Source organism: Sander vitreus, chromosome 3 (genome assembly GCF_031162955.1).
Source record: "Sander vitreus isolate 19-12246 chromosome 3, sanVit1, whole genome shotgun sequence".
Lineage (NCBI taxonomy): Eukaryota > Metazoa > Chordata > Actinopteri > Perciformes > Percidae > Sander > Sander vitreus.
In genome coordinates, this window is record NC_135857.1 from 22,653,632 (window position 1) to 22,677,255 (window position 23,624).

Consider the following 23,624-nt stretch of genomic DNA (forward strand, 5'->3'; position numbering starts at 1 on the left):
TTGGTTAGTATATATATGATCTATACAAGTTGCCGTTTTGGATCCATCTTTTTTTAAACATACTCGTGTTGGTTTAGTTATCACTTGTGTTAACCCACATGCATCTGTGATAGTTTGAATCTTATTCTTAAGTGGACAATGTATTAATTGAGTTAATTCAATCTTAGTCAGCGTTTTTGACCATTGGTACAGTCTCGTCATTGTCTCGTCTTAGTCATGGAAAAAAAGGTCGTTGACGAACAAATTTAGTCTTGTCTCGTCTGACGAAATTAACACTACAACCAAGAAAATGATAGCTCAACGCTGGCTCCCCCCCCACTCGCTTTGTATAAAACAGTGGTTGGCGTATTTTCTAGACATAGTTATGCTTGAGCTCTCTACAGCAAGGATTAACAAGGCCAGATCATCGACTATCAACCTATGGAAAAACACAGCAGCACAAATATCAGACCTAATGACCTCAGCGCCACAAGAACTAGAGGAGAGTGACTAGGCAAGGTGTGCTTTCTGTTTGTTTATTTGTTTTGTTTACCTTGAGACCGCAGAGGGCAGGGGGTGGGCGAGGGTTTTCGTTTTTGTGCAGTTTGTGTTTTTCTGTTGTATGCACCATTTGATACCGACTGTCATACATTGTGGAGTTTGTTCTGTATGTCTGAACGATAAATGGTGCTAATAAAAAATGTATCTCAAAAAAACAAAAAACAGCCTTGTAGTGTCAAACTCTGCACATACATCATTTCTGCACAGTTAAGGTCAACCATGTGAAGTCACAAAAAACAAAAAACATCTTTGAGTGGACGGGCACTTCAAACTTTGCTTGATATGTAAGTGATGACAACACTCTCAATACTCAGAAACAAAAAAGAAACATCACTTTTCTTCTGTTCAGTCCATCTGCAAAGTAATATATATATATATATACATATATACATATTTCTGACCACTTCAACTAGAGACAAACAACTGGAATTTAAACATAGATTTTTCCTAAATTTTCATTGAAATGCACAACTACTTGCTTGAAAGATGGTGTACACAGACAACACAAATAAACCATCTCTTGGTTGTGTGTTGGAGTACAGAGACTCCTAGTGGTTTAAACTTGACCCGACCTCCTAGTCACCCAACTCGCATGGCTGACCACTCAAAGCATACCAAACCAGACACACACATACCAGAGCTCACACACACAAAAATGCACCAAAATAACACTGTCCACTCAGCTCAGAAAACGTGCCACACAAACAGTGCTTCTCCTGACTGATCACTGCACGCAAACAGAAGTACACCCCCACTACACACACTCACAACCGCCAAAAACCAAAGAGCTTAGATAATGGCACAATATATAGTCAGTGCTGAATTACCACCAAACATTATTTGGAAAAATAATGAACTCATGTACACATGAAGTAATAAAAAACATGTACTGAATGTAGATATCATCAGGGAAACTAACACTTATTTTATAAAAGAAAATCTATAATATACTGTAACAGTCAAACAGGAGGAGAATAGTTAAATTTAAAAAACAAAACTCAGCATCAAAAAGATGTCCTACATGTTTTAAGTATGAACTGTGATACTAAATCAATGCAAATTTGAGTTCTCCTCCTCCAGGAGGAATATCTATTCATACAATCCCTTATTCCAACATTTCTCCTGTAGTGCACGACAAGACTAAAAACATCATCACCTATCACTCACCTTTTCAGCTTGTGCCTTGAACCTCTTTGCTTAAGGACTGGCACAGTGTATCTTATGATGGCAAAGCCTTCACACCCTGAAGAATAAAGTGTCTGTACCCACAGTGTGTGTCCACAGTGCTGACTTGCCACCGGCTGGCTAGCTAAAACACTAAAAGCTCCACAATAGTGTCCAACTCACAAAGCCCTGTTTGTGTCTGGTGTTGTTTGTCCAATAAAAGCAAACAATGGCATTCCATGGCTTGCAACTGTATTCACTGCAGGCCTTTCCAAATGTAAAGCGCATTCAGACACCTTGGTTGGTGGACAAAGCTGTGAATCTGTGTCACATGTGGGGTGGGAGGGCCGGGGCAAATGGGGTGAGTTAGGCCGGTCCCACTGTATCTCCGCTCCATGAGCCCACCGGCATACGATGCATGCTCACACTCCTATAGGTAAAAGAAAGGTAGTCCAAAAGCACACTTACCTGATTTTGTCCGCTGCACTGTCAGACCTGCAGAGGAAAAGAGGGGAGAGAGAATTCAGTCATGGGGTACTGAATCCAATGCCACTGATCTCAGTTCAGTGTTAATTATACACTGCATTACTACTTTGGATATCATTAACAATGGCAATACTAATACAAGGTTAATAACACATAATATACTATTAAGTATTTTTTTTGCATATATTGAGACATTTTTTAGCGTTTATCATTGTCACACATGAAACATCCATTATTGGTATGATTAGTTAAGGTATGTTTGATAACATTATACAACCTAGTGTTTATCATTCTGTAAATACTGATATAAGCACCTGAAGGATTCATACAGCTGTATTATCAGTTGATACATTCTTTAAAATGCACTGTATTATTATAAATGAATACAAATATGTTGTGAAGGATTAATTAACCAGTTCATAATCCAGTTACAGGTGCTTAAAAGGAGAAATTATAATCATTGACAAATATCATTAATCAACTCATCTTGGATCAGAACTTCTGAGACAGGTCTGCTTACTGTCCCCAGAGCCAAAACTAAACACAGAGAAGCAGCATTTAGCTTTTATGCACAGCATATCTGGAACAAACTCCCAGAAAACTCTCTGTTCTAACTCTCTTCTTTCAAATCAGGGTTTAAAACTTTGCCACTGAATGTTTTTAAAATTAAAATTTTAAACTTTTTTTACTATTTATTCATATCTTGCACTGCATTGCCTTACCTTGCTAATACCTGCTACAGTAAACAAGGCGGGTTAAAGTAAAGTGTCACTATACAGTAGTTATACTCTTCACTGCGATGGCATGTCTCAGTGTGTAATCCTGATTCACAACTCACAACCATGTGCTGCGTCATCTTCAATGAGTCATATTACACTTAGTCTTAGCAGCAATGTCACACTGTAATGTTACATAACCATATCTGCAGTTATAGTAGAGGAGTTGAACTTGGCAAAAGCCTCAGATGCAAATACACGAAAATTACAGCAAATGAGCAAACTTGTCCTCATGACATCATCCGATTTTCATCAGTCATCCCTAAACCACGACGGATGCGCTGATAATCTGGCAGAAGCAGCTAAAAAAAAAAAAATCACAGCGAGTGGTAAATAATTAACCGGCAGCCTGCTGTCACTTCCCCAGAAAACGCAGCTGTATATAGCACACTGAGCAAACTGCAGCACACAAGACAAACAGAAACAGACGCGGTAAGAGCAAAAACAAGACTGACGGACATGGAGATGGGTAAGAGTTCTGGAGAGGCAGCGGTGCAGCCTCCAGGCAGAGATGCAGCTGTTTTTACCTGCAGAGGAGACATGACATTCCGTGCCCTCTAAAGCCGGCTACAGAACGCTGCTCTCCCTGCAGCTGCTGCAGACACCCCTCACTAGCTATCACCAGCACAGCAAAGAGAAGAGCAGCGAGAAATCCCATAGGTTTGACAGGTACTGTTCCTAACTCGAGCAAGTGCAGACACTGAGCGAGAAGAGTGCGCGGGAGGGAGAGCCAGAGAGAGAAACAAGGAGAGGACTGCAGGACGGAGAGAAAGAGTGGAGGTGTGGGGAGCGGTAGATGGAGCTAAAGGTAGCTAAGTGGGTGGTTACTACGAGCCTAGACGAAGAGGATTCCTACACATTTTCTGTTTTTATCGGAACATTCCTACACCATTCTCAAAATAAATGAATTAGCTATTTTGACAATATTAACACCTGTGTGATCACAAAACAGCCTCTTCTCTGTGCAGCCAGTAGCTACAGTATTTAACCACACACGTTTTGCAGATGCTAAAAAAAGCTAACTGTGCATCACTAAAAGCATGAAATTAGCCATAATAACAGAAGAAACCTTGGTGTAGTCCTGTATTTCCTTGCCTCGAGTTTTTTTGTAAGAAGGCTGTGGTTATGTGATATGACTTCTCAGCTTGTGCTACAGACCTAGAAATTGGCAAGTTCAGTACTGTTTCCAAGAGCTGAAAGGTGTTACATTTGGCTGAGATTTAGTGTACAGGTTATCCTTAGTCCAACTCTGTTTACATTTATGTGATGACCTAAATCTAACACTTCAGCCTGGGGCTGGGTGATATGGAGAAGATCAGATATCATGATATTCTTGTCCTAATACCTTGATGTCGATATTGTGGCGACATTATAGGGTTGACAATTGGTGCTTTAACAAAATATCTTCACAATGAGATTTTAGATAAATAATCTTCAGTAATGTAGATAGAATGACTAAGTGGGTGAAGGTAAAAATAACAGAAGAGCTAGAACAGTCTGGTAACACAGAAAATATCATCTCTTTACTGTAATGCAGCCTTTAAAACCACGAAAAGACAATACTTAAGCCATTTCCGATATTACAATATCCAAAATCTCAGACGATATCTAGTCTCATATCACGACATCAATATAGTATCGATATATTGCCGAGCCCTACTCCATCCATCCATCCATCTTCATCCGCTTATCCGGGGTCGGGTCGCGGGGGTAGCAGCTCCAGCAGGGGACCCCGAGCCCTACTTCAGCCATTTAATATATTGTTTTAGTCAAAATAATTTGACTAAAATACTCTACCCTGCAACGTACCACAAACACAGGAGGCTTGGACCTCCCCAACCTTAAAGTGTATCACAGAGCCAATTTCAGCTACGGGCCCTCAGAGTGTGGATGGACCCCCCATCTACAGTTCCATGTGGAGAAATAGCGCAAAACCTCACTGGAAGTGTAAGACTACAAGACCTTGCCATTGCAGGTGTGTGTCCAAAAATGTTTATGCTAGCTAGGGCTGGGACGGTATGGATTCTTTCTTACCGCGGTTAAAAAGCAAGAAATTCCTGCGGTAGAGCGGTATACCGCCAACCCCCTTACGAGAGTAGCGTAAGTTAGAGCGAGAATGGCAGGGTGCCTTAAGTGAGTGACGTCAGTGACCGTGTGGTCGCGTAAGGAGAGCGAGCGGTAATGGAGAGTAGCGTATGAGTGCCGCTGTGAGGAAAAGCGAGAGGAAAAAGAGATAGCAAAGATGATGTAAAGTGAGTTAAAAGTGAACAATAAAACAACAAGCTAGAGCTTCTCAAGACACGGTGGCTTTATCTATTGTCAATACTTCCGGTAAAGTGAATGGCGTTACCCCCGAAAAACATTGGGTTAAACCTTACAACATGTTGCAGCCCGAGTGCAGCCCGTCTAGCAGCTGAGCAGACAGAGAGCAGAGAGGGTGACTCGGCAGTCCGCTAACTTGATGCTCTCTCTACCGATATAAGCTGCTCTGTTTTAGGCTACGAAACGTGCATGCAGGCTGAAATTCAACCGTGCCGTTTTATCGTGATAAAGCTATAAACAGAAGGAAACTCTGTTAGCTGCTAGGCTAATGTGCAATGGTAAACACTGCAGCTGTAACGTTAATGTGTCTACCTCAGCTGAGAACGGAGAAATGTCTGATACAAGACATTACACAGGTAGGCTACTCTCGCATATTGGCCTAATAGTCAACACAAATGGAATGTTATTATGTGTCATGGAACATTGCGCTCCCCAACTCGCGAAAGGTCAGATTTGCTCCATCTTTTGATGATAAGTTTTGTTTAGAAAACCTTGAATCCATGTAAGACATAATGTCATTAGACACAATCCATGTCATTAGAATAATTGAATCCATGTCTTTACAATCAATGAATCCATGTCATTAGACATAACGTGATTCAGCTGATTCGCGGGATTGACTGACTCCCATGAGAACTCACGAGTCATCAACAACTCATGAGTCATCGAGGACTCGTGAGTTGTCAGCAACTCACAAGTTGTCTGCGAGCCGAGGCAAGCTTGTAATGTTTCGGACTGTCTGCTCGACCTAATTGCATTTAACATACTACATTTATACACCAACACCTACTGTAGGCCTAGCTAGGCTACGTGCAGAACATTTTGTGTTATTTCACAAGTGAAAGAATGGCTTTTGTTGTGGATTTGCTTTACCCTGAGCTCAAGGAGAGACTTCACTCGCTCGTCTGAATCAGATCCACTCATATAGCCGAGTGATTCGCGCGGCGCGAGAACTCATGGATCACCTGACAACTCATGAATCACCGACAACTCATGAATCACCGACAACTCACGAGCCCTCGTTGACTCGTGAGTTCTCGAGTGAATCCTACGGTCTGCGAGCTTCTGGCTCTGAGTCTGCGGGTCGGGACTGTCTCTCTGCTCACTCAGGCGCTTGAGTTGACTTGTGGAGTTGCTGTTGCCTAGTTATAAAGCTTTTTGCAGCAAAGATGGCTAGGAATAGTAGAAGCTAATGTTGCAAGAGGTTTGTGTGTGGCGCTGTTATCATTTTAGATTGAATTGTAGTAGGACTCAACTGAACCAGGTTAATGATACTAGAGACTTGCGATTCGTGAGTCAATTTAAAGACTCGGGTTAAAGATCCAAGTGAATCACGACTCGAACTGGTTTACTATTATTACCAGCACATTGACCAACTTTAAACAGGTGGAGGAGCAACTACGCTACACCAATAAGTGGAATTTGAATACCCCAATATGGCACAATGCACACTTAATGTCTGGTAACAAACCCTTTGCTTGTAAGCAGTGGAGTGACAGAGGTATTTATACTTTAGACCAGCTATTCAATGAGAAAGGTATGTTGAGTTTTGAATACCTGAGCGCTAGTTTTGCGGTCCCCAGGACATCTTTCTACCTTTATCTTCGCATAAGATCAGCCCTAAAATGTTATGGAGTACCATGGGGAAACAGTCTTGAGGCGCACCCAGTCATTAAATGGTTTGTTGATTTTCCTGTGAGAGGATTAGTGTCCAGGATTTATGCTAAACTGATGCAAGTGTCCATAGGAGAACTCCCAATAGTGGGGAAATGGGAGCAAGAGCTCAGCCCTGAAGGGAACGCAATTAATTAGGAGACAGTTTGGGACAACATGTTCCACTGTTCCAAGAACCCAAATCACCAGCAGATCCACTTCAAAATATGTCATAAGACATATTGGACTCCTCAGAAGAGATAAGTCTCTAAAGTCATTCCAACTCCTTATTGTACGTTCTGTCAACCTGAACAAACTGGAACTTTCCTGCATATGGTCTGGGAGTGCGAACAGGTGCATGAGTTCTGGAATATACAGACAAATAATGGGGGACAAATAAAGTAACTTGACTTGACATCCTATCACATCAGATATCAAACAACATCGATAATATCTGATGTGATAGGATGTCAAGTCAAGTTACTTTATTTGTCCCCCAGTGGGGCAATTTGTTATGCAGCAGATAGTATAATAAAAACACACACAATCATACACACAATGCAGAGATTTGCCAACCATGCAGGCAATTTTAAAAACATAAATAATAAATCAAGTTATCTATGGTTCTTTATAGAATTAAAAAGTAGAATGGCAGCAGGTACAATGGTTTTGTTACTTAATGACGACTCTAAATTACACCTGCTTGAGAGACAGAGGAAGATCTGGCTAGCCAGCTCAACTGCAACCAAGAAAATGATAGCTCAACGCTGGCTCCCCCCCCCACTCACTTTGTATAAAACAGTGGTTGGCATATTTTCTAGACATAATTATGTTTGAGCATTCTACAGCAAGGATTAACAAGGCCAGATCATCGACTATCAACCTATGGAAAAACACAGCAGCACAAGTATCAGACCTAATGACCTCAGCGCCACAAGAACTAGAGGAGAGTGACTAGGCAAGGTGTGCTTTCTGTTTGTTTATTTGTTTTGTTTTCCTCGAGACCGCAGAGGGTGGGAGAGGGTTTTTGTTCTTGTTCAATTTGTGTTTCTCTGTTCTGTATGTGTAATGATAAAAAACTATAAAAAATTGAAATAAAATAATAATTTAACTGTATTTAGGTGCTGTGGGTGAAATCTGACATCTGGGACCCTTATGTTAGCTGCTAAACAACCATCTTGCTAGAAAACAAACCCAAAAGACAGAAACTAATCATTGACCACCAACCCTGAAAAATAGGTTGCACGACAAGCAAGATCAAAGACCCCTGCATCAGTGCAGTGTACCTTTCACTACTCTACTCTTCATGCTGTGTGTCATAACTGTATTTCAGGCCAAAAAGACGATATAAAAAGTTCAGTAATGCAGATAGGTCTACAGTACTTTCCTGACACATACTTCCTAATCTCCTAACAGGTAAGAAATCACTCACCAATTTCCTCCTGGCTGCAAGGCTTTACTTCAGGTATAAAATATGAGACTGCATATCACACCCCACGCCACCAGGTACCCACACACACACACACACACACACACGCTTAAAACCGACAGGTACACACACCTACACACCAGGTTCAATAACTGATTTAATGTGGCCTGTCACTTGTGCTCCTGTGACAACCGCAGCATATTCTAAGGTGATACAGAGCTAATGATACTGCCTGTCTCTCAGCTGAAACTGAGCTATGGGAAAGTAGAGACACCAATTACTGTAGTCAAAGTTACACATGGCTACTATTGCATGACTTTTAAAAAGGCAGATACCCGGAAAAAGGACAAAAAAGGCCTTTTTGCGCGAGTCAAGTGCACAAACACCCTCTATGGTCTTCTCGTTAATGTCACTGACATTACTCCATTTGCACAGTTTAAGTCTCTTCCAAGAAGAATTATTTTAGCTAGTTCAAGGCTTGAATTTGTATTCTGAAGGAGAAAAAGTAGATAAATTAAAAAGCCACAATGAAACAGACAGAAACAAGTTATGTAGCAGTGCCTTTGTGCACCAGTATGAAGGAAGAGCCCCCTAGTGGAGAATGCATTCAAAAGATAGACTGCTGTGACCATAGATGAGGTAATACATTGACATTTTGAGTTGATTATTCATCCCAGCAGCATGAATCTGCAAGTGACCTGGTAGACAAAATAGTCACAACCGTACTGTCTGTGCCCTGATTTGCCCTTAAATTATAATATAATGCAGCTATACTGCAAAAACAAGAATGATTCAACAGTTTCAACTTATACTGTATATCGCCAGCATTCAGTTTACTGAATGGCCATAGTAAAATGTGTCCTGGATTTAGTCCTCCGATTTTGATTTAAGCTAAAATTTCATTATAATTGGGGAAATCTCTTATAATATTGAGGCCCATCCAGAGGCAACACATACACACACATACACGCCAACACACACATATTGCTCACCTCTCCTCTCGGATAAATGGAGTCAAGAAGCGAGTGTTGTCATCTTCATGGCTGCTTTGCTGGCTGCTTTGCTGGCTGCTCTGCTGGCTGCTGCAATGTCACATGAAAGAGAAGTGAGTCTGTCAATCATTCACACACAGCATGCTTATATTAAACTGAAATTTGATGGTGTATATCCATTTCATCTAGTGTTATTTAAGAAAAGGTTATTGTAAGTAATCTCATGAATCAAGGTTATTAGTTACTATGAAAACTACCATGGTATATTTGCCCCTGCAAACAAGAAACACAAGGCGAAAAACATGAAGAAAAGGCATGGCATAAATAGACCCTATTGTATAAACTTGACAGTTTATCTTTGATATTACATTTATTTTCAGCTTTTTTTTCACTACATTATCTAGGCCCCTGCAGGGTAAAAATATCAGTGTCTGTCGCTTCTGCATCGCTTTCTGCTGGATCCAACATCAGCTGTCCAAGCTCCTGCAAATTAAGCGTCAAATATACCTGTATATGGCAACTTGGTCTGTCTGGATAAGACTCCTGTCCTATGGCTGCACATACCAAATGATAACACTAGAGGGAGCTATATGACATAGGCTATGAACAAGATAAGGCTCCTGATAATAAGTAAGAGTTAAAGAGAGAGAATAAAAAGCACGAGTAGTTAGAGATTTTTGACTGACTTCCCTATTATAAGATTCTGCTGTCATTCGGTCCACACTTTGACATTTAAGAATAAAACCGTTCTGTTGGGAAAGGTTTTCATTAATTCACACTAACTCTGCGGGGTGCCCTAATCTAATTCCAACAGGAGCAATGCTCTACAAAAGGCTGAAGGAGAACCTGGAATGTATGAGAAAGCATATTTTGATAGTTGAGACTTTTCGTATGCTGTAGATGCACCCTGAACATAGTTTTTAAACTTAAGTAGCCATTACCCAATGATTTAACCTTGTATTGAGTCTTAATGCGTTATTTTTCTCAAAAGAAGTGAAATAATCATCTCAATATTTATTTATCTTTACTCAGTTAAACTGGATAACATCAAAAACATATGACCTCATCACATTGGCAGAGCTTTTCAAAAGTGAGCGTCGTTAAGTAAAAGTCAGCTTTAAATAGTCTTTGAAAAGCTACATTAAGGTTGAAAAGATGCATTCAAGTGTGGCATACAGTACAGTACCATTTATGCATTTGAGCAGTTGGTATGTCTATACATTAAACTGACGCTGTATATTGACAGTACAAAGCCAAGATCAGTGGATTCATTCAAAAATTGACACCTTTTATTACCACATAGCCTACATAACGTGAAACCTTTTTGTGTGTGGAATATCACTTGAGCTCAACTCCCTCATGTCTCAGCTCATGTCTCGTCTGCAGCAGGTATAGTGTTTCTGCAAGCTGTTCTCTCAGAGGGGCGACATACGGTACGTGCCGTGAATGCAGATGTGTTTGTTCGGCTTTATGCAAGTGTTTATATACAGTATGTATCCTTTCCCTTCTGTGCATTTTCTTTTGAAATTAAGAGGACAGAAAGTTTACATGGCATGGGCCCCACTGAATTATTCATTACTCATACACAATTGATGGAATATGCGCTTTCAACATAACAGCAAAGAGGTGTAACAAAATACAAAAGTCAATTTTATAGACAGAGTTGCAAGCCGTTGCAAACCATCTACAGAAGGGATCTTCAACAGGAGGTCCGGGACCCCTAGGGGGTCCTCAGAGTCAATGCAGGGGGGCCTCCAAATTATTGTTAATTTTTGAAAGCTTTTTCAAAATTTAAAGTCTTAATATGAATCCAGTATATTATTAGCAAATATAAATCCCCACAGCTTACTGGCCTATCGTCAAGGTAGTCACTAAGGCCATCCACAGATGTGTGCAACATGAATGTTTAACATTAAAACTAGGGGTGGTACGGTTCATGAAAAAACATCCGAGCTGCTCGGTTCGCTTGTCTCGGTTCGGAGCGTGTGTGTGTCGCACGGTTCGTCAGTACACTGTTAATGTGCACTAACCACTTACTGCCGTAGTGCCCACTTTCAACACCTATGTTAAAACACTTGCTGGAAACGACAAGGGGGATGAGCAACATGAACACAACACGTGGCAGCTGATTGGACGAACGCGTCACGTGGTTCTTGCTGCTCCCGAATTTCAAAACAGACTCTAATGGCGTCTCGTTCTGAATACGATCTCATATTTGACGAACAGTTTGCCGAAAAGTAATTCTGAAAACATTTTAAGCGAGAAATAGGCCATACAGTTGCTGAATCTGTCTGTTTTTTGGATCGACAAAGGTCAGTTTAAAAGATTTTCGTCAGATTTTGAGAGGCGCCGAGCCGACCACTCCTCAGGTGGAGTGTGGAGTGTGGAGTGCTGCAGGTCACGTCACATGCAGAAATGGTAAGTGGGAGAGGTAAGGAAGGCTGCCCGGAGTTGGAGGATGCGCCAGCGTCGTATATAGTCTGGTTTGTGGGAACATTTTGGATTTCATGTTATCTATGATGACAGCGGAAATAAAACAATAGATAGAACTGCCACTGTGTGCATGTATTGTGCAACATGCATTCAATATGCTAATTTTAGCTATATATCATATGCTGAAGTGTATTTCTGGAGTGTTAAAGATTAAAAGAAAAAATAACAAGAACTGTACAGAACCGAAAACCGTGACCCTAAAACTGTGATACGAACCGAACCGTGGATTTTGTGAACCGTACCACCCCTAATTAAAACATAATTTATAAAATCATGCCAACAATTATTAGGCTTTGAATAGCTTAGTATTCTATGCAAACAAGGTACAGCATGTGTAACGGCTTTAGGTTTTATTGTAGGCTCAATTTAATGTGCAACTTCATTTTATAAAACATGTAGTAGGGGGTCCCTGCTCCATCTCTCTTTCAGTTAGGGGGTCCTTGGCTTAAAAAACATTAAATACCCCTAAGCTACAGTATACAGTAAAACAGCATGAAATGCTAAATGCCTGTGCTGATGCATTATTTGGGATCTTTGTTCACAATATAGAATGCACAACACAGCTGGTCTGTGCTCACAGCATTCAAACAATTTATTTTAGATCAAGTATGATCCAAATCTGAATCATATTTGTATATTTTTAAGCATCTCATTATCTTAGCCACATTGTTAACATTTGTGAGTCATTGGTGTAAACATAGTTTACAAGTTGTAAGAAGGTATTATATTTACTGTCGACATGCAATCAGAAGCAGTAACATTGTTAAGAGTTACCTTACTTGATGCAATGCAAATTTTTAAGGTGATGGACCTCGTCACTCGCTCTGATCCATGACAATTAGGGGTGGTACGGCTCACGGTTTTCGGTTCTGTACGGTTCTTGTTATTTTTTCTTTTAATCTTTAACACTCCAGAAATATACTTCAGCATATGATATATAGCTAAAATTTGCATATTGAATGCATGTTGCACAATACATGCACATAGTGGCAGTTCTATCTATTGTTTTATTTCTGCTGTCATCATAGATAACATGAAATCCAAAATGTTCCCACACACCAGACTATATACGACGCTGGCGCATCCTCCAACTCCGGGCAGCCTTCCTTATCTCTCCCACTTGACATTTCTGCATGTGACGTGACCTGCAGCACTCCACACTAGAGTCTGTTTTGAAATTCAGGAGCAGCAAGAACCACGTGACGCGTTCGTCCAATCAGCTGCCGCGTGTTGCGTTCGTCACGCTCATCCCCCTCGTCGTTTCCAGTAAGTGTTTTAACATAGGTGTTGAAAGTGGGCGCTACGGCAGTAAGTGGTTAGTGCACATTAACAGTGTACTGACGAACCGTGGGACACACACATGCTCCGAACCGAGACGTGAACCGAGCGGTTCGGATGTTTTTTCATGAACCGTACCACCCCTAATGACAATACTTAGAGAACAAACAATTGCACGGAATTTTTCATTCACTTTATGACCAACATAAAAGTTTAATTGCTAAAAAAAAAAAAAAGATGAACTAACAAGTTATTCAAGTACATTTTCCTCCTCTTCTGCTGCTGTGATGAAGCAACTTGATGAGCTTGTGGACCTATTAACATTTATTCAAATGGATAACAGTAACTCATCTGGTTTCTTGTTTTCATTAGACACTTTGTGAGGTTGTGTCTGAAATATTTAAATGCTTTGACGAAATGGAAGCAGTGAAGCCTGGTGAAAGATACTGCACCACCTCCTCAAAATAGCCCTGCTGTTATCAGCCTACAGAACAGCAGATTCCACTCTGTCTGCAAACTTCCACTGTTCCTAGACGCACAATCACACACACACACACACACACGCACGGAGTGGAAAATCAGAGGCGAGAACCCCTTCAAAGGCTAGAACGACAACAGCAATGACTAAAACTGCACGTGTATCCATGCACGTCTAAAGGGCATCCTTTTTTGGTTTACTTTTTCACTTTTTCACACACATATTATATTACTACTAGTGTTTTTGATATTTGATTGATTGCCTGCAGTACTATTTGTTCAGTGTTTTTTCCTTTCATTTATTGGTCTGGTAATGTAGTCCGCAGCTGCACAATATTTCTTATTTTCCTGTTCATTCTGTTTCATATCATTTTAGCTTATTTAGCATTTTGTATTATGGTAGGTACTTTGAATTGCTGTTGAGGTGCTGTACAAATAAACTTGCCTTACCTTGCATTGCTGCAGGTGCAGCTCATTTTAGAACAAGGAGCTGAATCTTATCAGAGCATCTTCCTGTTAACTTACAGCATGTTCACAGCCAACCATGCTCCATACTCTGGCTGGAAAACCAGAGTCAATGTGCATGCATGTAGCAAGCTGCTTCAATTATATATTTGGCTGTCAAAAAACTGCCCTCAATGCAGCAATAATAAATTAATGTGGGCAACAGTGCTGACTTGATTGAAAATATCTATGAGAATACAGGGTACAGCACACTGTTTCCTGAACATGACAAACCTATATCAATAATTGAGTTAAGATAAACATTAAGATCTGGATTATTCATGTCACTCCCAAACTGCTTTAAGCCTATAGATTTTTTATATACTACATGCAGCTAGTAATAAGTAGCAGATTGAGGAGGAGCCATGTCGTCTTAATGCCACAGCATGGCGTTAAGCTGAGGAACGCTTGTTAGAACAGTCCACATTACACCCTGAGGGGGAGCCGGGCTATACTGATGGTGCGCTGGATAATGACACATTTCACACACAGTAAGGTTGTCGGGGTTATGCAATCATGCCTCTGGAGAGTTGATGTCTTCCACTCAGACAAAGATAACACATTGATGGAGTGAGTAATGAAGTTGTTCCTGTCCTGCCATCTGTCACCAGTAATAACTCTTAGGATACATCAAAGACAGCAAAGAAATAACTACCAGCCATTCCATGTTTTAATTCAAAGAACTGCACTTGTTAATACATTGTGAAAAGATGACATTATGTCCCAAAAATGATAAAAGTAGGTCACGTCCAACGAATTATCCCATGACTAATTTGAGTACAATGAAGCAAGCAGAAGGAAGAATGGAAAACAAATGGTTCTGGTTGACTCAATTTTACCATAACTACACAGTGACGGCTCTCAGCTCAGTGCATTATCTTATGGCACCAGGGACTGCTCCAAACTCTCAGGTAAAATAAAAATCATGACTTAACTCATTCCAAAACACAAACCGCTCAAAAATATAGTTACTTAAAAAAATAAAAAAAGTTTTAATGTCATACCAGAACTGAGTTCTTTTGGCGTACTCATTAGATTCTCTTTGTGAGTCCTCCACATAAGTTAATTCATAGAACCACAAATAAAGTCGATTGAGATAGTTTGCAATCTTTGTATATATTTTCTTAATTTGTAGGGACTGATGGACAGCTTGAGTTTATGGTATAGTATATCCAGATACAAGTACACATTGCGTCTTTCCCTGATTTTAGTAACACTCAACTGAAAATGTTGCATACTTATTCTGAATACCTTTGTATTGCGTTTTTAACTACAACCCTTCAACACGCTCATTTAACATGTTTAAATTAGGAAGGTCATTTTATTGAAATTGCTAAAATACTTTAACTTTGAAGGGGTCGATTGATTTTCTGGACTCTATGCCCTTTCCTCTAGTGCTACCATCAAATACTGTATCTCAGGTGTCAGCATGTCTCAAAACCATGTATCCGATAAGATGAAACCGATTGATTTTGTAAACCCTTTAACCTTTCCTCTTGTACTGCTGTCGCACCAACCTTTAGTTTTAGATGACCCTACAGTATCACCTGAGCCCTTTGTTTTAAACACAGCATCAAGTGTGTATATTTATGATCCCAGGAGTAAGACGTCTGTTAACGTTAGTGACCATGTGTCTGCATTCTGCTGGGTCAATTCTTGGAGTGTAACAATCTTTGCCATTATCATTTTAGCAGCTCAAATGTATGGACTTTACATTTCTTGTAAGCGTAACCTCAACCTAAGTTGTGCCCTCTAACCTTCACAAGGCTCACATGGGTTGATCTCATATTCCCTGATCCATATGTAAACAAAAGAGTAGAACCCAACAATCAAAACACAAGGATGAAGCCCGCTTTAATTTAAAAAAACTAATTAGCTGGCCTATAAATGTCAGGACAAGATCTACATTTACTTACTTAAGCTGGTGTCATTTGTCATTTTGGGGGTTTTTTTGCAAGTAGGTTGTTTTCCAGTGAAGTTCGAAGCGATCATTTCAAAAACAAAAAAACATGCTACTATACCACAAAGCGAAAAAAGATGCAGTAGAATGTATGCTACTAAAAGAACAAAGGGAGAAGACTCAGGATAACTTTAATCCATCCATATACATTAACACAGAAGGGATGACATTTTGTTTCTCTTTGTGGTGCTACTTTCACATATTTGATAAAAAGTTATGTTTTGCTTCAGATTGAACGCAAGAATACGTAGAAAAGCACCTAACAAAATAAACACGGTAACTACCTTGTTTTATGCTGAGTGGACATTAAATGGCATGCTGTTCATCAAGCATCAAACTCTGAAAGATGAAAAAAGACCTCAAGCTACACAGAAGTCTAAATGTTCCAGCAACTTTACCCTCTTTCAGTGATTGATACAACACATTAGTGCAGGTAGCCTTGAAGCAGCATGGAGAAATTAGGTAAGATGTGGGGAGAAGAGGGGAATGAGGAGACGTGAGTAGAGAGGGCCCATACCAACCTGCTCTCACTGCCTTGCTCCTTCTTCTGTCGGACCTTCAGCCACTTCCTCAACAGAAAACGCTTGCGTCGTGGAGAGGCACTGGGCGTGGAGCAGCGCGACCAGGAAGAGGTGGCATCTTCATCGCTGGATGGCGTGATCTCAATGGAAGGCAGCTGGAGGTACTCCTTGGAGCCGGAGCTGGATCGGGCTGTGAGGTGGCCGCTGGTTAGCCGCCCCCTTTCAAGCTCCCTCTCGCTGGGCACGTTCCTCATGCGCCGCATCTTAAAGCGCTTGCGTCGGAGCGTCGGGGTTGAGAAGCTGGATCGCACAGAGCCATCCGACACTGTGTTGGCTCCTCCGTCTGAGTATGCTGGAGCATCGTTTGGGACGCTCACCTGGAGTGAAGGGGGCCTAAGAGCGTCACTCATGGTCCTTACTAGCTTTCTAAAGTGCAAATACAACACCTACTTTTTTTGAGATCCTTGGTTAAAAGAACTGCAAATGCTACAATTCTGCAGCTTGTTAATTAAAAAGTTGAGGTTTAGTGCTGAACAGATGAGGCACCTTTTAGATCCGTGACAATTTTTGGTGGACCTCACACAGACCCCTCAGCTCTGCTTGTTTATTTTAAAGCCCTCTCCGCGTGCCAGCCAATGGATTGAAAGACTGGCTGAGAAGTCCTGATAGCAGATATCTTGGGCCCGACTAAGTCCTTCCGCTGCTCCTCAGCTGTTGGTTGATATGTATTAGCTCGGTGGCTGGCTGACAGACTGAAGAGCGGTCTTGTGGCAGTAAACTCAGGCTGGAGAGGAGAGGGCTGGATTAGATAACAAAGGAGGCTTCTGTCCTGAGAGCAGCAGATGAAACATGTATAAGGTCTGTCAGGGAGTGTAACACAACTCCTTTGCTGATCCTCCCCAGGTACTGGCAGGCCAACTTACACACACACACACACACACACACACACACACACACACACACACACACACACACACACACACACACACACACGCTGTGCTACTGTCGAAGCTGCCAAAGCGGTTACCTCAGCTGCTGTTGCTACTGTAATGCTAAAGAGTAAGGCACCAACTGTTAGCCTTTGAATATTGATGCTGATATTATGTAAAGGCTGGGAGGTTATTTGTTGTCACTTTGTGCTCATTTTAAAGTTGCTGCAGCAGAGGACGTCACTGTCAGTCCGGACTGCGCCCATGCTGGAGGGTGAGGTCCGTCTTGTGCCCCAGTGTGTCGCCGTCTTCACGCAGTTAATGCCTACAGGTTAGAGGGAGGTGATAGGACTGCAAGGCTGAGGGTGATGATGACCAAGATAAGCAGCCACACTAAACACATACACAAACACACACACGCAGGCACATAATTTAAAAAGGCAGGCATAGTGTACAGGAACACACACAGTCAGATACCATGATGACTAGTCACAGGAAACATGCAGCACTTGTGATTAGATGCACAAACACACTCACACTTTATCAAATTCTGATCTACTCAACATACAGTGCCTACTCACCACCATGCACCAGCCCAAGTATATCAATCCCTAACACCTTTCTTCCCTAATAACTTCCATAAGTGTATCACAGACCTGAAGGTAATTGGTTCCAACTGGCCTACTGCTAGGATCCGTGCTAGGCTAAGCTACCGGTGGAGCCGTCGGAAAGAGCTACAATGTGCACCGAGATGATGAGGGTATGTATGGACTTATCTAACTCTGGGGGTTACGGTGAATAAGCTTAAGTCCCAATAAGTCAGCGTGTTCCTTTAAACATTATGTCAGTTTCCACAAACAAAATCAGCAATAACAGACAACCTCTGTAGATCACAGCCTCTGTACACAATAGATATCTAAGTGGTGGCCGACTGCTTTATAGGTTAAAGGGCATCCATGATAAGAGTACACCACAGTCCTGTCAGTTTTGCAGGTGCAACTGCCAAGCAAACAGAAGAAAAATAAAATAAATCGAGGGAAAACCATCACAAAGGAAGCAGTCAGAGTTGAGTGGGAAAAACAAAGTCAATAGTAAACACCACCGTCTCCGTTCTTCTCCTAAGCTATGCTGTTAGAATCACTATAATTATTGCTCTACACATATGGCTTTCTCAACTGGTCATCTATGAGGTGAGAAACAAATAGCAGGGGTAACGGGTATGTGCCTACTGAGATAGAAGAGAGAGCATGCACTGTTTGCACAGAAATATTATACAACCTAATAGTACCACTCGCTGCTACTACTACTACTACTACTAATAATAATAAAAAAATATACATTAATTAATACATTAAACCATTGAATGAAAAATGTCTATATACAGCTTATTTAAGGTAAGTTTTAAAATCTAGCCAAAAGGTTTAGCAAGAATAATTTATATAATTTAATTTATACTGTTTATTGATCCCCAGTGGGGAAATTACAATTTACACTCCGTTTTGTTAGAAATCCCTACACACAGGCCTGAAATACACACACACATGCTCAGGACCTATTCATGCACAAATGGAGAGCTGTCAGAGTGAGTGGGCTGCCAGTGCTGGACCAGCGCCCTGAGCGGTTGGGGGCGTACGGTGCCTTGCTCAAGAGCACCTGGCAGTGCCCAGGAAATGAACTGGCATCTCTCCAGCTACCAATCCACACTCTGTACTTTGGTCTGTACTGGGACTTGAACTGGCGACCCTCAGGAAAAGCCCAAGAAAAGCCTTTTCTTAAATGGGACAAGTGAGAATAGGCCTGATCTTACAGTTGATCCAAGAGACTTAATAGAAGTGGGATTTGACGACTGCACCACCGATACTATAAGGCCGAGACAAAAAAAAATAACTCCAGAGTTTCTGGCAGAGGGTTTTTAAAGGAACAGCCAAGCAGCTAAAGTGATTATAAAACTCATATTTTGCATCCTGAAACTTTGGGCATTAAAAATAGATTTTAAGGACTGCTGAAATATAATACAGACAAGAATAACGTTTATCAATATCTGTTTTCAGAAGAAATACATTTTGAGTGTGAGTGAGTAACCTATGATTGACATCAACAGACATATAAAACTATCCTAAGCAAAGCAATGTAATGTTTCAACAAATATTGTGCCCTTTAGTTAGAACATAAATGCAGAATAGGACTTAAGAGAGACACCATAAGTCATTCTAAAAGCATGCAATTTTCTTTCTTTTTTTCCTCTCCAAGTACACAAAAAGAAAATTCCATTTTGAAAAGCAGGATGTTAACCATTCAAAACATGTAACACCAACACGCTGCATCAGTTTGTTCATCAGTGTAGCCTGATCGGTTTTGTCAAAGGCTGCATGTAGGTCAACAAGCACCAACACTGAGCACTGACCTCAATCTGCAGCTATCAAAATGTCAATGGAGATACTGAAAGAAGCATGACTCAGACTGCTTAGCTAATAATGGATAACTTTTTCAATAACTTTGTAAAAAAAGAGTCATTTGGAGATGGCCCTATATTTTTCCCAGTAAATACCAAGTACTGAACTAGAATTAGCTATGAGGGGCAGATCATTCTTTATTTTACCACTCATTTTGAGGCACTATGTGAATTCAAACATTGCTATCTGTGTAATAGAGATAGCCAGCCAAATATGTAGGGTTCCCTTTGGATTTCAGCCAGCACAAATTCATTCGCAAATATTTGACTCAAAGCAATTGGACTATTTAAAGGTCAGTGCTAAAAGACAGGAGCACTGTGCACTTCAGTGTGCAAATTCCCCATTCTTGGTGAAATAAAACCTTTTAAAATTCTTACTTAAGCGAGGGATTTGTTGTTTATATTGTGCTCAATGCAGGAACAAAACATATTTCAACAATTTTAAATTACAAAAGGTAATTATAAGGTTACATTTCAGGTCTAAACTAGACATTCTACCATATACAGTAGGTTACTTCTTCACACAATCTTCGTTTTCTGCTATAATTACAAATGGCTCAACATTTTGTACACTGCTTTTTGTGAATAAAAAATAGATCAATAAGACAACTGTTAGACAAGCTTTACCAATCCAAGTATTTAACAAAATGAAAACGCTATAAGAAGCCAACCTTACTATGTTTTTACAATGATGTATTTTTCTAATAAAAAGATGCAACTGGGTCATTACTAATGATGTCCTTGCTTAAGATAGAACAGACAAATCATAGATAAAAATTAGCCATTTATCCACTCCACTTGCATTAATAAATTATGATGAACTCATTGTTTAGTATTCATTAGGAGACGTGTGAATATAATGTATGCATGTTCCACCGTGGCACTGTTTATGTTCCAATAAACATGTGCAATGCAGAGCTAAGCAAATGCACACATACATAACCACACACACTCCGACCTGAAGGCGGAGTGTGGAGGTGGGGAGACATCATGCATTAATTATGGACAAGATGTTTCCTGTTACAGTTTCACACCTTCTACTAGCCTCAGGTCATACTTTGGCATCGCAGGGCTCAACTTAGCCGAGCAGGTGATGTCATGGCTGAGCAGTGAGCATATGGGCATGGCTGAGGATTCAGTTAAAGAGTGTTGTTTCTGCTATGGTTTTTATGTGTTGATATTTCTAGATTAGTCATGTATTAGAAACAACTGTGAAACACTGCTCTCTAGCTTGGGAGTGTGTTGATACACCTGTGCAGTGTAAGTACACTATGATAATATAAAAAAAATAGAGTGCACAGCAGGACGGACTCTAATGGTCGAGCCATCTTGTATCTCAGTGCCTTGTGCACTTTGCCATGCATACGTTAGCGGAGTCAACAGATGGACCTACCACTGAGACGCTTTGCTGTTACAGCTGAGATAGAGATCACAGTTTTCCATCACCATGATGGCTACACAGCCCACAACGACCATGTGATTGCTTGCCTTTTACGCGTCATTAGTGACCATCAAAGTTCAGCTCTATTGTTTTGCTGCGTCTCTATTCTTAGCGCTGTGTCCCTGTCTGCACCATGTCAAAGACCGTGGGCACATTACAGAGGCATGCTGATGCTGATTGAACTAGAACTTGTAAAAATAAATGCAGCATTAGGTGCTCTCATTTCTCAAATGAATTCTGTACAGTGGCACAAAACATAGAGCATCTGAGGACTGGCAAATATCTTTGTCATGGTGGATAAAGTATGACCTATAACAATGAAGAGGCTGCTGTAACAATCCTTACCAATCTATCTGTATAGATACAGGATAAAAAAAGGTCTGGATGCTGGATACTTGTACAAATGTATTTAAGTAAATCTCAGTAAATCTAACCCTAAATAAGTTAATTATTGTGCTATAAAACTAAAGTGTAATAAATGGCCAAAACGGATGTGAAAACCCATTTATTTAAAAGGAAAGAAGAGTGCATCTTAAGTAATTTATTCTATATTCTCCTTGGCAGATTAAAGTATTGAGAAACCATATGCAAAAAGATGGAGAAGGTAATGCTGCTGGTAGGCTGAATGATAGGTTACGACATCTATGACCGAAGAGCAAAAAGTAGGAAGTGCCGGAAGTGCAGGAAACTAGGGTCCAGAGGTCCCTTCTATGAACTCAACTCCATATTCAAACTTTTTATACCAACAAGACAAGTCAAATTAACATTCAATTTATTACACATTATGATGTGTTTTATAGTATTATTTATGTGGAAAAATAAACAACACGTGCAAGAAAGAATGTAATAATCTGAGTGAAATTTGATGTGTGTAATGTGAGACCCCTTCATCTAACAAAAGCTCTATTTTCAAAAGGGGATTAAAAAAAAGAGGAGAGAAATAAGATGAAATAATATTTTCACATTAAATATTTATACTCTGCCTCTGCGTGATCTTTTTCTCACAGGCATGATGCTATTGATGTGCCCATTGAGTCAATACTAATCAAACCGCTCGCCATATTAAACCTGACCATTGGTGGCAGTATGTTATTAAGGTAGAACTATTAGTGATGAGAAAATATTACATGCACTGTGAAGCTATGATGAGATTATAAACCCTGCTCACGTAACAAGCTTCACTCCATCGTACCTTTTCCCTTTCCTGTGCTACTCTACTGTATAACTCTGTACAAGCGCTCCAGTCACACTAGCATCTGATTGAACCCAGACTTGCTGTAAAGACAAACGAAGGAACACATTGTACTGCAAATGACCTGCAATCAAAATAGACTACTTTCTTTGTGGAGCCTAACTCAAGGAGGTTGCAAGGTTATTTTCAGTCATGTATTACTTACATATAAGTAACAGTAACAGCTACAAAAGCTAAAGGACTATCACACAAGGCTTCCTCACAAATTTTAGGGGTTTTCATTAGGTTACATATACAAACTTTTAACATACAGCTACCTAAAATGTGTATTCATCACAAAAAGGGCTGCCGCCTCCTTCTCTTTGGTCCTTTTCTATAGAGACTTTCTGTACTGATTAAAGCCATAGCTTTCATCTCTTATTTAGACACCCTGCCTTCCAAAAATAGCCTTGTTACACTATGGAAACAGGCACTGCTCTTTGGTGAAGTATGTAAAAAAAAAAAAATCTGACTGAATGAGTTTGGTTGGTTTCAAAATGATTGCATTTTAATTAAGGGTAGGCACTAGGAATGCTACAACTAAATGGTGCTGATCTGAATTGGCCAAATCTGTTCTGAATCAATATAAGTTGAAAGAAAAAAGCCACGCAGCAGCAGAATAATGCTTCAATTTCTACCTACGTGTTCTTCACAAAGTTTTCAGAAGGCTGGATGTCACATCCTCATTGAAACACTCCCCATAAAGTAGCTGACCAATTGGTAAATTGGTACACATAATAGGCTTATTCGATTCCCAGTGGATGTTTTCGAAGCAAAGTCAAAGTAGGATAAAGAATACAAACTGAGGGTGAAGGAGAATCCAACAACATCAAATCAACCAGTAAAACAGCCTGTTATGAATAAATAAGTAACTAAATATGTATACTAATGCACAGGTATATCTATTGGGAAATCCACCTTGGAAATAACATGGATAACATAAGCAGCAACCTTTGCTGACTTTGATCAGTATCAG

General features: G+C 40.4%; 1 protein-coding gene across 2 annotated transcripts in view; it reads right to left on the reverse strand.

The window, feature by feature from the left end:
• The window catches only part of gramd1bb (GRAM domain containing 1Bb), a 91,800-nt gene extending 74,795 nt beyond the window's left edge, over nucleotides 1-17,005 (reverse strand). For both annotated transcript variants that reach the window (XM_078246561.1, XM_078246562.1), the window contains exons 1-3: nucleotides 16,596-17,005; nucleotides 9,363-9,452; nucleotides 2,173-2,199 (exon numbers count right to left, since the gene is read on the reverse strand). In XM_078246561.1, coding sequence (XP_078102687.1) covers nucleotides 2,173-2,199; nucleotides 9,363-9,452; nucleotides 16,596-17,005 — 527 coding nt within the window. The remainder of the gene's footprint in view (nucleotides 1-2,172; nucleotides 2,200-9,362; nucleotides 9,453-16,595) is intronic.
• Between the last annotated feature and the right edge of the window lie 6,619 nt (nucleotides 17,006-23,624).